Source organism: Phyllobates terribilis, unplaced genomic scaffold, assembly GCF_046119375.1.
Source record: "Phyllobates terribilis strain yellow unplaced genomic scaffold, ASM4611937v1 Scaffold_2__4_contigs__length_985480577, whole genome shotgun sequence".
NCBI classification, from domain to species: Eukaryota; Metazoa; Chordata; class Amphibia; order Anura; family Dendrobatidae; genus Phyllobates; species Phyllobates terribilis.
In genome coordinates this window covers 826351026-826368390 of record NW_027362762.1, presented here as the reverse complement: position 1 = coordinate 826368390, position 17365 = coordinate 826351026, and the positions used below count along the sequence as shown (strand labels likewise).

The following is a 17365-nucleotide window of genomic DNA, read 5'->3' as shown; positions in this document are numbered from 1 at the left end:
AACAAGGATCATACACATGAGCAAACCCATTTGTTCATTAGGGCAGTGACACAGAAGGCACATTATAACAGCGAGTGCGACCCATTGCCTCTCCGAGCAACAAGACCTACTGGTGGTGCAGCCAAGGCTCATACTGGCATCTTATCACAACATTAGGCCGATATCAGCTTATAGACTTCATGTGATCTCATGGACATGTATGGATAAATGAACACAGCTGTAGCAACTCAGCTAATTTACAGGAGTATCCTAAAAAAGACTTTTATATCATGTCTAAATAGAATGTTTTTGAGAGTGGACCCCAACCATTCTGGAGAATGAACCAGGCCAGATCCAGATCCTCCTCAGTGAGAAGATGACTATATTTGTTTGTCTGTTTTCTCTCCAGTAAAATGAGCGGATGGTTGGGAAACCTATAAGGGCTTTTATTTAGGGACCCCACACACATTAGGGTATGTTCACAATGATATTTTTTAAGAGTTTTTAAAGGAAATCCTACAAATCATCCTGAAAAACTCAAAACTCATCAAAAACTTGGGAGTTTACGCTCCAAAGACTCAGCAAAAAGACTTAGTGTGCACATACTCTTATATCACTGTCGACTACATGATCATTCACAGGCAGCTATCTCCCCCAACTATCCCTAAAAAAGAGAGCGTTCACTCTTATGTACAAGAGAGCCACTGCCAGACACCACTGGCAGCGGCTTATATCACCGAGAACAAAAGGATCATTATTCCAAAGTGGGGCATCCCAGATCCTTACCTTCCTTGACATCGTCTGTCAGGGGAGAATCAGAAGGCCCCCATATACATTAGCCTGCTGATTTCGACAAAGTTAGTCTAATGTGTATTGGGGCCGTTATAGGTTTCTTATTCATACTTGGCTCCATGTGTTTGGTTCCTCATAATAATGTTGAAGATCAGCTTGGTATCTGCGGTTCTTCCCTATGCTATACCATCACAGATTGGCATGTCATGACGAGGACCCAACTGTCTAAAATTGCTTTAAATGAGTATATTATTCAGCAATTGCAGGTGACGGTGTCAATTATGTGGCACATTATAGTAAATTTTGGACTTACAGTAAGAGAAGTGAAGGTCATGCACATTCCACCAAAACCATTCAGACATAAGGCTACGAAAATCAGCACAGACAGAGCTGTAATGGGAAGCAAGAAAAGCATAGGGTTACAATCTGACATATTACTGTGACATCCTCACCTGTTAACTAGTTGGCAAACACGGATAGTAGAGGACCTTATGCCCACTCGTGTGTACTAGATATAAGCCCGTTTCACATGTCCGCAAATCATAGTCAGCCCGGGGTCTCCTGACACAAAGTCGACATGCTGATTTATGCCTATGAGGGTGTTGACTTCGGGTCAGGAGACCTGTGGCCAGTATGTACAGTATGGTCTGTTCTCAGACTGTGGAACACGGATGTGTGAAGAGATGGCATTTAAGAGACCTAGTCCTGATGTGTGTTCTAGAAAATAATTATTTTTTTGTAGTAACAATTTCGGAATATTGTTTCTTAGAACTCCGCATTCTGGAAGAGTAAGAATAAACTGACAACTGGGTGTTACCCTTTACCCCGTCAGAAGGGGGTGTCCTCTCGCAATCTGAGTGTAAATGGACATGTTCCTTTGACAAGATGAATGGCACCACCCAGTTTTCAATGTATTCATATATTTCAAATAGGAATAACAGAGGAGCAGCACGACACAGTTCTAAGAAAAAAATCTCCAACATTATTATTTAATGGTGAGTACCAGTTTTTACTAAGGAAGACATGATAGGGGAGATGGCACGTCATCTTTTTTGCTTTTAATCAATAAACTTTTATTGAAAACAATTGCCATTGGGTCCTCCAGTATTTTTACCAGCAAGGCAGGTCATCTTTAAAGGAATCTGTCAGCATGATCCACCCCCAAACTGCACATACGGACATGTAGGGCTTTGAAACACAAGACAATCTGTACCTTTACTTGACCAATCTGTTGTTCTGTTACTGAAAAAAAAACAATGTTTTATTCCATATGCAAGTGAGTGTGAAGTGTGATTGGAGACGTGCCCGAGCCTCCGCCTCCCTGGCTCTATTCCCCATTTAGCGTACCCTTCTTCTGCTTATCTGACAGCTCATTGACTGTGTAGTGGGGAATAGAGCCGGGGAGGCGGAGACTCGGGCAATTCTCCGACCACTCCCAGAGCACTTCAGCTTCATTTGCATGTGGAATAAAACATCATTTTTTTCAGTAATGGAGCAATAGATTGCATAAGTAGAGGTATAGATTGTCTTAAGTTTGAAAGGCCTACATGCTCTTATATGCAGTTGGGTGGCATGGGGATCTCACTGACAGATTCCCTTTAACTATTTGCTATGCATGTGGCAAACATCTGCATGTTCTTCCACAGCAAGTAATTTTGTGCTTGGCGTACATCTAAAGTTATACATAAAAGTGTAACTCATTTCTTGAGTTACAGTATTGCCACACAATTGGTGGTGGTTTGTCTCTCAAAACATCATAATATACTTGCCTTTCTCCAGTAATGGGCAACTACTGTCTATAAGGGCCATCCATGTGGCTTCCTGGAAAAATACAACTGGCTCACCAATAGGGCTCCTCTGTGGTGTCACAATTTGTCTGTTTAGGTCTCTGATATAGACTTTACCATGTACATAACTCATAAACAAATGGCACAAAGAACTACAATGTATTGGCAGATGGTTCTTGCTTACAGTTGGGATTACTTGCTCCATAGGCAATTAGAAGACAAGAAACACCAAAACTGGCACTGTAAAATAGAAAACAAATAATTACATTATACTGTATCACATATAAACTGAAGATATGATAACAAATCTGTAACACATCACACACCTTCCACTTAGTCTCAGCTTGCGGGGGCCATACTTGTCCATGATGATTCCCAAAGGCAGGGAAATGGCACTGAGAAGAAAAGACCCCACTGTGAAGGCCAGGTTCAGCATCTCATCCTGCTCTTTGCACACCAGCCAGCCATTCAGTTTAATGATTTGTTCTCCATTTGTATTATTCCCAAGCTGGGAGCTGCTGTTGGTGGAGTTGTCCCATGTATAGTTATCTAGGGTTAAGGAAGATGGGCAAGAAATGAGCATAATGAACAAAATTGGAAATATGAAAGAATGTGCAATATCCAGTTGAAGGTAATCTATCATCAGAAAATGACCTATTGTTTAAATTGGGTTTTGTGCTTTGTGTTGCATGTAATTTTGAAAAAAAAAGGTAAAGTTTTTTCTTTTCCCATATCACAATATTTTTTAAAAAGCAAAATTAGTAATCTTGCAATTTTCACACTGGCTGCTGGGTCACTTTTAGGGCTCGCTCACACGGCTGTATATTCTCTCATGCGAGAGAATTGAGCCGATTATGCTAATGACACTCAGCTCAGACTATATCAGAGTTTGATCCGAGTGTCCCCTGAGTGTGATCCGATTCCCTCGCATGAGAAAATTGTAGCACAGGTGCGGAGGAGACGGAGAACTTAATTTCTCCATTGTCTCTGTGCGTGGACATCCGAATCCAGTCCGATGTTTTACTTGCACCCATAGACTTGTATGGGTGCACCTGATCTGATATATCGGAGCCACTCGTAGCATGCGAATCAACATGAGAAAATAATCGCAGATCTGCACCGCCCCAGAGTATAACATTGGGCTGAGTACTATCCGATAAAACATCGCATAGCACTCGGCCGTGTTATATGCTCATGTGAGCAAACCCTTGGACTCGTATTTCCTGTCCTTTCAGGAAGAGTTTTCAGCAGGCTCCTTATCATCAGAGGCAGGATTATAATGACAGGTAACACCTCTATACACAGCTGATAACACAGGCTCCACCAATCACAATAGGCAATGTCACAGCTGATCCTGCTCCCCAACCTTTACAATGACCTTTGCAAACGTTTATTTGATGCTTCAGTACAAAAGATAAGGTATAAGTCAGTTTATTGCTGCTAATGTACATGTAGATTTCCCAAAACAACTTGAAGTTCAATTCTTTAAAAGCCCCAGTGGCTGGTATGAAAATTGCAAGATTTCTCATTTTTAATTTTAATAAGTATTGTGATATGAATAAAAAAATTAAATACATTTTCACATTTTTAAATTAATTTACCACAAAACTTGATTTAAACAATAGGGCATTCTCTCATCGCACATTCCCTTAAAGGGAACCTGACACCAGGTTTTTCCCATATAAAGGAGGGCCAGCACCTGTAAGCCCTGTGTTACAGCATACTAGAATGCTGTACAGTATATATGTCCCCAATTCGCTGTGCATAACACAAAAAAATAGCTTTTATTATACTCACCTAAGGGGCAGGGCGGTCCAATGGGCATCTCTGGTCTTGATCCGGCGCCTCCTCTCTTGTTGATTGTAGGACACATCATCCACAAAGTGTCCCCATTGAAGGAAAAAGGAAGATGACGATCACAAGAAGAGAGGAGGCGTCGGATCAAGACCAGTGGTGCCCATCAGACCAGACCATAGGTGAGTATAATAAAAGCTGTTTTTTTGTGTTATACAGAGTGCATTGGGGACATATATACAACATACTAGAATGCTGTAACACAGGGCGGAAACATGCTGGCCCTACTTTATATGGGAAAAACCTGGTGACAGGTTCCCTTTAAGAAATGCAGAAAAATCCTTAAAGGTGTTGTCAACCATTATAAAAAGGATCTGTCCCTTTGCAGAAACAGAGTCACTCTTGTCCATGTTCTGTCTCTGGTATTGCTTTTAATCCCCAATTGAAGTGAATAGGGCTGATCTGTAGTAGTCAATGGACAAAAGTGGCACAGTTTCTGGGACGCTTTGTAATATCAGACAGCTATTTTAAATGCATCTGAAAATTCAAAGGTCAACAATATAATCTGAATATAAACTAAATGCATGTATAACCTTGTACTAAGTACAATGTGACAAAAGAACTGTCCAATCTTCTGTATAGAAGTCATGGTCAAGGATCTTCTAAAGATTGGGAAGCAAATGTCTACTTATTTAACATAAAGTAAGCAATTAAATAACATGCTGTTCCAAAAACTTAAGCTGGCCATAGACTTCAGATTTTTGCAGTGAGAACTGAAATATTTTTGAGGCCTGGATGTCAGTTCCTTTGTACCAGTTTTAATGGAAACAATGAAAGCCACTCTAGGTGTATGTTCACACTGAGATTTTTCAGGAGGTTTCAGAGCAGAAACTGAGACAAAACTCTCTAACTCCTCCTCAAAAACTTAAAACTCCTCAAAAACATGGAATCTCTGCTCGGTTTCTGCTCCAAAAGTGCAGCAAAAAAAGACTTAGTGTGCACATATCCTTGTATAGTAACTTTCTGGCTTATAGAAGTGAATACGAAACAGGTAACCTTCTCTATTACATCTATACACTGTAATGGAGCCCATGGATGAGGATTGGCATTTTGAGACAGCCCATTCAAGGTGATAAGATCGTTGGTAAAAAAATTATTTTTATGAATTTTTAACAAATAAGCTGTTTCTTCTTTAGGTAATTTTATGATTTGCCGCCTATGTAAAACCTTGAATATATAACAGTACACTGATAACATCAAGTGCATTCTTCCGCATGCCTATGGCTCAATCATTAACAGATATCCAATCCTTTAAGAAAAGAACGCAAACAAAATGTATTTTAAACAAATCCTTGCTGCCTTTAGTTTGTGTTATCTTTTCTTAGGATTACTACTAGAATGGTGGTGAGCTGACAGCCATATGTGCTTAGTGCTTTTCAGGACAAAAAATATGTTTACAATTGAAAAAGGTGCTGAATTTCTAGAGTTTAGGGATTTAAAAAGATGTGTTATCTTTTCTTAGGATTGCTACTAGAATGGTGGTGTGCTGACCATATTTTTGAATATTTAATAATAAAATGTTATAATGCACTGTTACATACTAATTTTAGTAAGAAATATGTCCTCCTTTAGCAGATATGAGATTTTCAATGCGTTTTGGCATTGATTCTACCAAGTTTTTGCATAAATTCTTCAATTCTTCATCATGGAACCGCACTTGTATGGCACTGTTTATCATGCGTTCTTTGGTTGTACAGTCCATTTTGCCAAGACGTCTCTTCACAATGCTCCACAAAGTTTCTATAGGATTTAAGTTCATAAAGAGTAATAATTCTAGACCTCTTCCGTGGAGCAACATCCATTTTTACAGGCACGAATCACACTCCTCACAGAAACAAGCTCTCAACTGAAGCTGAGGGGGCAGCCAGCTGTTATTTTCTGACTAAAACCAGTCAAACCACATTTTGTTACTCACGGTTGTACACTCACAACTGTTCAAAGCAGTTAAAACTGGTTTGAATCACTGACTGGTAACCAACTTACGATTTTACTTAAAAAATGCTTTGTCCCAATTAATTTGCACAGTACTGTAACCATGCATTAAATGAATATACGAACTCCAATATTGCTGTAAACATTAAAAACGTAAGGTACTTAGTTATCGTTTTTTGATCAAAGAGTGCAAAAGCCATCTAACCACGAGAAGATGTGCAAACCCTATTTTTTTTGTAGTATACATTGGTGGGAGGGGGTCCCTTCCAGGGCTCAGCACCCTTATCTACACCTCCCTCCCAGACAAGGTTTTAATTATGAGCTGTGCCTGGTTTTCTTTCAATCCCCATTCACATGAGGTCTGGTTTGGCACATGGAGAGGTAGGACATTAGCGATAGGGATCATCCATTTAGGTACACCTTGATGTGGTTGGATGGCTTTTGTGGTCTTTGATCAAAAAAACGCTAAGTATTTTACGCAATAGTGGAGTTCATGTATGCATTAAACGCAGTGTGCCGACACATCGTGTATGTATATTGGCCACAATTTAATACTACAAAATATGTTTGGCCCCATTTTTTGAAAAAAAAATTTTTTTGTTATTTTTTTGTCTTGAAAATAAGTCTCAATGGACTCTGGTCCATCGTTCAGGGCAGTAATGTGTGTCTGTTGGATGGGAGGCCTACAAATCTCCTTACCTCCCGGTATTCTCAACTCTTCTTTTTATTAGCTGGTCCTGTACAACGTTGTGTGTGCGTCACGCTGCATTGATGACGTTGCCAGGAATGGCAGGAGGTAAGGAGATTCACAGGCGATTGGACTGGAATCATGCAAATCGATTCACCCATATCTATTCTCCATACATAGAGAGGTCTCTTTAATGACAGCAGGTACTCCCTTTGATCATGAAAAGAAACGTGAGCAGTAAAATTGGAAAGCTATCAGATTGTTAGAAAGAACAAGATATCTCCGTTTGTAGCAATGATGTAATGCTTTTGTCCATGAGTCAGAGCAAAAACCCGAGTATTGTTGACAGATTCCAATAATTGCAGCATAACTCGTTCATTTTATTATAATAGTGGTGCATTGAAGTTGTAGGGATGCCACAAATTACTTTACTTGTGGGCGATGTGGAGTTATTAGTAGGAACCCTCTATGGCTGGGCATAGCAATTCCACGGTGTTTGACACAACCGCAGAATGGTTGCCATTTTTTTTTTTTAAGGCGCAGTTTTATGGAGTAATCTTGGAACAGCTTCTATATAAATGATGTATAAACCATGATCATATTTTTTTACATGTACTTTTTGATACAGCGGAAAACCTAGAAAAAGTTGCAACAAATCAACCATATTTTAGATGTGAATTCTTTTACGATAGGACTCTTTAAGAACAAGTATGCAAAAAAAATAAAAGAATAAAATGACTATAAAAAGAAATAAGGAAAAAAATACAATGTAGTTGTATGCTTAAGGACCTCCATACTGCAGGCAGTATGTTAATAATTAGTGCAGGAGCACAGATATTATCTTCCTTTCCTTCCCATCCCCCTTGTCTATGTGTCAGGGATAAGATAACAGGAAACAGATGTAGGTGAAGAGTCAGATAAGCAACCAAGGGTGTCTAAGCCATATGTAAAGGCAGAAAACAATGCAATATGGTGGCACTTGCCACTGATTATCTCTGTCGCTTTCCTGTAATTTTCCCTTAGTAGCAGTCAGTGGATGGCCGGGTGTTAATGAGATCTGTAGATACAACACCGATAGCCACAAATCAATAAGTCAATAAAATGAAAATCCAAAAAGATCATTTAATTTATTAATCACTAAAAAAATCAGTAAAAAGACATATAAAATACATGAAGAGGCAAAACAGGACATAAAAAGGAATAATAAAAAAAAGAATAGGGGGATGAAACATTTATACATTGTAGCATGTGATATGTCGTTTTAATGATTAATTAATAGGGTAAGTCATCTTTTTGGATGTGCCTGGCACCTATTCACATTGTGTGAGATCTGTAGATAGTCATTAGGAGGTGCGGGTATAAGTTGACAGTAAACAAGTCTGTTTTAGCTCAGGAATGGAACAGGCTGTCTGCAGAAAGGTCTTCGTCCATGTCCTCGGCACTTTCAGACTGTTTTGAAGGATCTTGGCTCATTTCCCAAAACAGAAAAGGGTTTGTTTATATTACAAGGCATGATAATTTATATCTTAGTACATCATTCACTAAGACATAAGAGGTAATCTACCACATAGACTCATAGCCCGACCCAAGTCATGTCTAAGAAGCTGGAGCGACATGACGACTTCTGAAACATTTAAAAAAAGTGTAACGCCAAATAAAAAAATGTACTGTACCAGTTACATACAATGTGCCAACATGGCTCCTACAGGCCATGCGTTGTATGGTGTCTGACAGAGCCAGTGTCAGTCAGGGCCAGGGGCACAGTTACAGCCGGCGCCACCTCTATGATTGAATTCGGAACGCTGCGTGGGGGGAGGGGGGGGGTAAAGTTAATTTTCTTCCAGCAGCGTTCGGTTAAGTGCGGGCGCCAAGACAGGTTTATAACGCTATTAAACTGCAGATTGAAGAACATGAATAAAAAAAAAATACCACCAAAAAGTTTGAAAATACTGCAAAAAAAATGCCGGTGGCCAATAACGTTGAAAAAGTTCTCAGGAAATGACCAAAAACGCTAAAAAAAGACACTTCTGGAAAAAAACGACAGTGTTTCCTGAAGTGTCTTTCTCTTGAAAAAATTGGCAGGTTCACCCCAACATTGATGATAAAATAAAAAATCACACAAAACAATAACGGTCTGAGTGATTAAAGTGCATCTTTGGTATAAAACAAAAAAAGAATAGCTGACCTCGGAGTTCTTGTACTATCATTGTATAGAGATTTCTTCCTTTGTCTGTAATTTATGCTTTTAACCTCTTCGCCTCCTATAAAGGTACATCAGCCATTTTCAGCAGCTGCAGAGCTATCGTTTCCGCACAGAGTCATCCAATTTTATGCACTTTCAAGGCCTGCTATGGCCGTGCCAATGTGTGATGAAATCCGAGGTGTGGCCATGGCAGTTTCTGCAGTTCTTCATCTGCCAGTAATTGTTTATTGTGAGCAGTGATATATTTGCTTATTTTCAACAGGTGGGAACATACTAGACTGTAAATTCAAGAGAGACCTGTTCTAATTCACGATGTGCTCCAAACACTACGTAAGGCTGTGTGCCCACGTAGCATTTTTCAAGCGTATATGCTGCGGAATTTCCGCAGCGTAAACGCTTGAAAAACCCATGTATATCCGCACCCCATGGTCCCCAATGGGATTCCGCAAGTTCTATGCACATGCTGCGGATTTTTCCGCAGCGTTTATGCCGCGTTCAAAAATCCGCAGCATGTCATTTAATTTTGCGTTTCCGCAAGCGGAATTGCCTTTGTCCAATGCATAAAAAACGCAAGGCAATTCCGCATGTGGAAAACGCGTGATAAACGCGCGAAAAATGCGCGATAAACGCGTGCGGAATTCCGCATGCGTTTTTCCGGGAGAGGACTTGCATTTATGCAGCAGAAATTTTCTGCTTCACAAATGCAACGTGGGCACATAGCCTAAACATTCCCCGGTCTGAATAACACGGGTATAACTTGTTATTCCAAATACTTACCTAATGCTTGATTTAGCCCGCATCGTGACCAGTCTTGACTTCACCAGGTGGAAAGTTTAACTTCTCTGCCTTAGACTTGTAACTAAATACCCTGACCACAGCAGAGTGCCTCATATGCACCCCCTGGCACTCAGCACCTGAGGCGCACGCCCTGCCAGCTTGCCAGCTCCCTTTAGCTGTGCCCTTGGTTTAGCTAACATTCATTCTATAGCTGAAACAGTATCTGGTAGCCAGATTCATCACTATAAAATGACCCTTTATAGAAGAGCTTATGTATTGATTACCTTAGGATAGGTCATCAGTATCAGATAGGTGGTGGTCCGTCACCTGACACAACCACCAGTAGCTGTTACTAGGTCCTGCAGCCGCTGGATGTACCCAGTGTATGGAAAACACCTGCTGTGGTAGATCAGCTCACTCGGCTGCACATAGAGGTAGACACAGGAACGTTGTCTCATTAAATCTTCCACTGGTTTATTAAAGATGCTGAATAAACCAGGGCAGGGTTAGAAAAATAAACACGGCCTTTCTGGCATAATGAGAAAACAAAACATAACATATGGCACAGTCCGCTCAGGAACCAGCATATAAAGGTTCAGCTTTCCTAAACACAAACATCCAGCTCTGGAGCTCACATCTCCAGGCACACCGAACACTGAATCAGCCAGAAGGCTGTGTATTTATCTTCTGGACCCCACACTGGGGTGGAGATATGTTGAACAGCCTCCCACCCACTCTACATCTGTTCAATCAACCTAGCCCTAAACATGGCCGATTAACCCCTCTCAGCACTTAGTGTGCTGGAGCATTTTTCTAGGTTCATATCACTGAAGCTAACAACCTCAGTGATACATATCTCCCCTACCGTACTTTACCAGTAACTTTGTCACACTGCGTATAGCCACTCTCCAGTACCGCAGCTCAGATCCCATTCACTTCACTGAGCTTCAGTACCCGAGAACGGCCACTACACAGTGTACAGTTCTGTCGTGATCTGCTCCATACACTTTGTACATCCGGAGCCTGCGGGACCTGGATCTTATTAACACCCTGGCCAAACACTGCATGCTATTAAGAATGGGACACCCACCGCCCTGATATTGATGACCTATCCTAGGGAAAGGTCATCAATATCTAAGATCTTGAAAACCCCTCTGAAGAGTTTGTCATTGTAAATATTTTATTTAATCGGGTTCTTGTACTTAAAAATGCAAATACTGCTGCAAGGTCCCACAGCCACTCCTGTGCCAGCTCTCCGCTGTTGTCTCCAGTCTTCGTTGATAGGGCTGCAGCAGTGATGACACATCATATGACCGCTACTGCCAATCAGTGGGCTCAGCGATAATGCCACACAGCTTTCCCAGAAAAAAAATCTGTATTGTGGATGGGCGCACATGCCATGTGTCATTCAGCATAATTGAAACTAGCCCTCAAAAAGGATAAGACTAGTACATATTGCAATTGTTTTCACGTAGACAAAACAAAACGCAATGTTATTTATATTTTTTTTACATGTATCACATAAATAGTTATCTCTTTAGGAAACCTCCCCAAGAGGGAATGCAAAAGCTTTTGAGATGACAGTGCTACCTATCCTAAGAGAGGAAATACCAGATCCATACTGGTTGAGTTGGCCGTGTTGACACAACATAATGAAAGGCTTTCTATGGTGACTCCTCATATTTGGGATTACCTTCTAGTTAATCTGTAACCACAGTTAGCATTTTAATGGTATAACATTCTTTAAGAATGTGACCTCTATAGTTACAAAGAAATGAGAAATGTGAATTTACAACTACACCAAAAAGGATGCTATTAGTAAAAACCGACAAAGTAAATTAAAGTTTGTCAGAATGAAACATGGTCACTGCATTGGGAAAATGCTGAAATATATTATTTTTCTTAGGCCTCATTCAGACAACTGTTTCTCACATACACGTTTTATCCCTGATAATCTATGGGGCTGCTCACATATTAGTGCTTTTTTTGGATATATCCGTCTTTGAGCCACGTCACAGATCAAAATTACCCATGCAAGTCTATGGGTCTGTGACAGTCATGGACAGTACATCGATGACATCCGTGTGGTGTCAGTTATTAACATTGAGATGTATACAGTAGGATATTTTTTTCATCAATGAAAACCACTGACCAAATACTGGTGAAAACCGGACCCAAAACTCTGATGAATAAAGGTCCGCGTTTTTACGTCCGAGAAAAATCACAGACATGTGAATGAGGCTTTGTAGGGCGAAACAATAAACCTCAAACGTTGCTGCAGGCCCAAGAGGGTTCCATGCACACAACTATTAAGCTATGTTTACACAGGGTTTCTTGAGGAGCTTTTCTGAGCGGATACACTCAAAAATTCTTCCAAAAAAATGCTTCAAAAGGTGCACAAAGCCTTAGGAAACATTTTAGGGAAAGAAAGCATTTTTGAATGCCTCAAAAACTCTGTCTTTGAGTGCTAAGCTGTAAAAGCCTAAAAACAGACGACCCATGTGCCAGAAACAGTAGAATACACCCATACTCAGTAGCCCGGGTATTTTCCAGGAAAATAGGAAGTGCCATATCGCGCTGGCTGGAAATTCCTTCCTGCTGCTTCCTGTTTCTTTTCCTAATGGATGCTCCTATTGTATATCTTAGGTCAGGGATATAATCTATATGCCCACAGCTGTAATGCATGCTTCACAAGTACCGTATTAGAAGTACGCGGTTTCTGATCATGCAGAAAAGTAATGACACAGAGAGGTCACATTTTACATTTTTTGGGGGGGATGAGAGAAGATATGGAGAGGAAGTGACCTTGCGTGCACTATAATGTAGCGATCTGCCAAAAGTAAGAAAAAAACTATCACTCCATAAAGAAGTTCATTGTTCAGCTACTACTGCGAGCCTTGGAGATTTCCATGCCCGTCCCAGTCAGGAACCATTAGTCCGCTCCTATAAGTACAGTTCCACGGATACATTTGTTGGCAGTTCACTGAAGAGGAAACAGACGTTGTTGTCTCCATCTAAATTTAGATTAAGCGCAATTTGAGGTTGATAAAATCTGACTACTTGAAAATAATAGAACATATAAAGCCGTGGTATTGCCCAGCAACCAGAATTTTTGGACCTAGTTCCTAATAGGTACCAATATCTGTATCTGCAGACTTTTGATTTCATTAGACACGTCAGGCCCTGGTAGAGATGCCCTGAATATCTATAGATTTATGTCACTTCTGCAATCCTCCATAGCTGGGAATCACTAACAGCCTCTAGGTTCACAGTAAGTCTATTACAGATTTTTGCAGCGTATAGAACTATTAATGGAAATAAGGTTTTACAAAATCTCATTCACATGCTCTGAAAAAATATCTGTGCAGATGGGGAGTTTGTGTTCGGATACAGATTCCTCCAAAATTCACCACGGGTTTGACACATTGCAATGAATGATCATTGATACTTGCAGTAAATTGTATGCCTATCCCTTGGTCCATCCAGAAATATGGAAGAAGCATGAAAGAGTTGTCAAAAAAGGATTTTCTTACTTAGCTGTTTTAGATTATTAGTGAAGATAAAAGAATTTGTGAAATTTGTTTAGGGGCAGATTACCTCAACAATGCCCCAAAAAGACGTTTATTATACTGTGAGGACTCTCCAGACCCCAAGGTATAATAAACTAAGGGTAGAGAAGACATCAAAATTATTCAAGTACATTATACTCACCTATCTAAACGCCGCCTCCACAGCGCCGTAGTCCGCCAGGCTGACGCTCCCTTCCAGCGCTGAGACCAGTGAAGGGAGCACTGGAAAATACGCATAACAGTATGGAGGACTGGGGAGAGCTGTGGTGGAGGCGACTCAAGGACAGGTGAGGGCCTAGGACAGGTGAGTATCATTTATTTTACTATTTTCACCCTTACCTAGCCCATAAAAAAAGACACCAAGACTGGCTGCCGCCATTTTGTTGGATTAGTGAGAACTAAATCCCCAAAATTTGGGATTTACCAGAATCCAAAACTTTTGAGAAATTCAGAACAAGTTTGATTTTGTTATTGATCCATTCGCTTATATGTAATTATTATAATGTTATAAAAGTAAAACTAGATTCTCAGTGTTCAGGGCCACCAGACCTTACTTATCTGAGAGTAAAATATGTGAATTTTACAAGTCTTAAGTAAAAGGAGCAAATTCCACACAAGTGATACACATTGAAAGGTCCTTAACCCCGACTCTGCAGTAAGAATGTATATGTGTAAGTATATATTTATATATTAGATATAATGTTTTGTTCGTTCGTTGGGTGACTGCCAGCACGTACACCGGCCGATAATGAGGAACGAGTGTTCCTATGAATCCTTTTTCACCGATCGGTTCGTTAGGCTATATGCTCACATTGAGTATTTGCAGCAGATTTTTGCGTGTTGGCAGGAAAAACTCTGTGCAAAGTACACACAATTTTGCTTGCATTTTTTTTCTCCCATTCGTTTTGTCCGCATCTGTTGTGGATTTCAAACACGCACGGCAGGTGGGTTTACACAGCGTAAAAAAAAAAGCAAAGTGGGCATGAAATTTCTATAAATCCCATCCACTTTGCTGGAACTGTAAGACACTTGGCTTTTAGAGCAGAGAAAATTCACAGCATCAAAAACTAATTTTGGGAATTTAACCTTAGGGTATTCACATTCAGTAGAGCTGTTGCTGCAGATCTGTGTGTCAACATACACCTAGAAAAACATCTGAAACACAATAATTCCAATAAACAGATTCCACATGAGGATATATGATCTCTATTCCAAATAACCTCCGCACCCATCACATTATCTAGAACATTTTGTGTGCTGAATTAATGCTGTTTGCGTGTTAGGTGCTTACCTCCTGCCAGGCACAGCCAACAATGAATCATTGCTTTATACCCTACAGATAATGTGGACAAAAGATTGCCAGTGATGTTTCCCTGTTACTCATTTTTAAAGGTTTCGTCTCATCTCAGACATTTTTGACATATCCACATGATAAACCATAAATGTCTGCTAAATGTGGGTCTTACATTGCTACGAGGACACCATCTCACGGCCGTTGTGAATGGAGAGGTGGGAATACCCCTTAGGCTAAGGCCACACTATCAGTATTTGGTCAGTATTCGGTCAGTATTTTTTCTCAGGAGTGGGAGCCAAGACCAGGTGAGGAACAATCATAGAAAAGGTATAATAGAAACAAGTCACCAATTCCGCATTTATCACTCACTCCTGGTTTTGGCTCCCACTCCTGAGAAAAAATACTGACCGAATACTGACCAAGTACTGATAGTGGGGCTCTGGCCTTAGGGTTTTTCCAGTTTCAGAAAACTGTCCCCAAGCTGCAGTTAAAAAAAAACAAAACTGTGCTTTATTCACCCTCCCCAAGTCTCCGCCACTGCTCCAGGCAGCAGACACTGGGAGCAGCAGCGGAGACTCAGCGCTGGACCTGGGGAAGATGAGTAAAGAAAAGTTTTGTTTTTTTCTTTTTAAAACAAACTACAGCTTGGGGACAGCTGTTTTCTAAAACCGGAAAATCCCTTTAAATTAGTTTCATGAATGCAGTTTATCAATGCTACAGCATGATTCAACTGACAAATACTAGTCAGAAACATACCATCCAAAAACACACCATTAGTGGAAACTGCATTGTGGGAACAGTACACTTATTGGATTACAATGTCGCTCTTTGGATTCCTCATTTCCACTAGTTTGCATTCCAATAGAGACACTAATGGCGGATGGCTACCTTTACTAAAGTGCCCAGGAAAAAACACAATAGAATCCATTTTCATTCTTTGCTATGAATGCAGACGTAAAAGCAATGACTGCTCTTCTGAGAGAAGGCTTCCTGCTACTCTACATGTGAATTGTCAGGTCCCACAAAGATAAGAGTGAGGGTGGAGAAGCTACATAACGCTCAGTGTATCCTGGAGATAAATACTTCATTATAATGCATACCTAGCAAACATCAGCCAAGGGTATTTCTACTAGATGAGATTTTATTTCTAAAGTAGGGTTTACATAGTGTTTATAGGGTTTACATAGCGTTTGTTCATTGATGTTTACATCCGAATCCCAGCAAAATGGGATTAGGGCGTATGTGCTGATGAGGCCATTGACTATAATGATACAGATGGAGTCACCGTGTGTTCTGTCACTCATCATTTTCAGCTGTATACGCCTATTGGGGGCGGGCAACAAGACATAGTCAACTGCCTCTTGCTGCCAGCATCAACCAGGCGTATACGGCCAAAAATGACACATGTCAGAGCACCCTGTGACTCCATCTGCATCATTATAGTCAATGACCCTGTCAGAACATACGCCCCAAACTTGTTTTGCAGAGGTTCTGACGTAAGCCCCAATGGGGTCACTGAGTGTAGTGGCAAGTGCTATGTGAACCCATTGTATGCTTTAGCCTAAATTTTAAGGAGACTATGGCAGCACATGTCACACCAATGCATTGATCTTGTAAATGTACTATAAAGTTCATTATAGACATTAGTGTGGTTCTAAACTTTCATTTCATCATGAGTATAAATGTCATCTAAACAATCATGACCGACCACCATTTCCCCAATTTTTGGAATCAATCTATCAGCACTAGGAAATAGTGTCCCAATTTTGAGAAGATCACCTTGGCTCTCAAGAACACATTCCTGATAACGAGGGGGGCGGTATGAGGAGTATAGTGTTGGTATTGTCTGCACAATGAAAAGCTGCTGAAACTTGCTCTCGTGGACATCGATAAAGAAGTGTTCCTTCAGCTCCAATGTGACTCAACAGTTTCCATCTGTCATAAATGCTGACAAAAATGTACTTTTTGTAAAGATTAGATCCCTCATGACTTAGGGAACTTGGGTTCATAAGTTCAACTCAGGAATATTTGTTCAAAACCAGGCAAGAAACCCAAAGGAAATATTTTGTAAAGTATTGATGAGTAAAAAACAAAGTCACTTTAAACAAAGGGAAACAAAGGCAGAGGTATATTTATTGTGACGCTAGTTCACCAGTGATGGAAAAAATTATATAACTGCATCATTTTAAGGTACATGCACATGGAATCATTTTTGAAGCAGTGAAAAATGAAAAGTTTTCTAGCGGAAACAGTCCCAGATAACAGAAACAGTCTCCGATAACGTTCCTTCTATGGAGGAGTTTTCTTCTGATATGTTGTTTGCAGCCTTTTGATAGGACAGTGCATAGTTTAATGCTCATTCCATCAGGAGTTGCTTCCGATTAGTGACAAGCACTCTCTTTTTTCCCACCAGGTGTGTTTCAAAACTTGTAACTTAATAAGGACGCTCATACCCGAATATCAGCCTGTGTAAACACGCAGCTCGACAAA

At 40.4% G+C, this 17365-nt stretch overlaps 1 protein-coding gene across 3 annotated transcripts in view; it reads right to left on the bottom strand.

Moving 5' to 3' along the window:
• Positions 1-17365, bottom strand: part of SLC43A2 (solute carrier family 43 member 2) — a 74013-nt gene that overhangs the window by 37114 nt on the left and 19534 nt on the right. For all 3 annotated transcript variants that reach the window (XM_073667734.1, XM_073667736.1, XM_073667735.1), the window contains exons 3-5: positions 2885-3107; positions 2743-2798; positions 1085-1161 (exon numbers count right to left, since the gene is read on the bottom strand). In XM_073667734.1, the coding sequence (XP_073523835.1) occupies positions 1085-1161; positions 2743-2798; positions 2885-3107 (356 nt within the window). The remainder of the gene's footprint in view (positions 1-1084; positions 1162-2742; positions 2799-2884; positions 3108-17365) is intronic.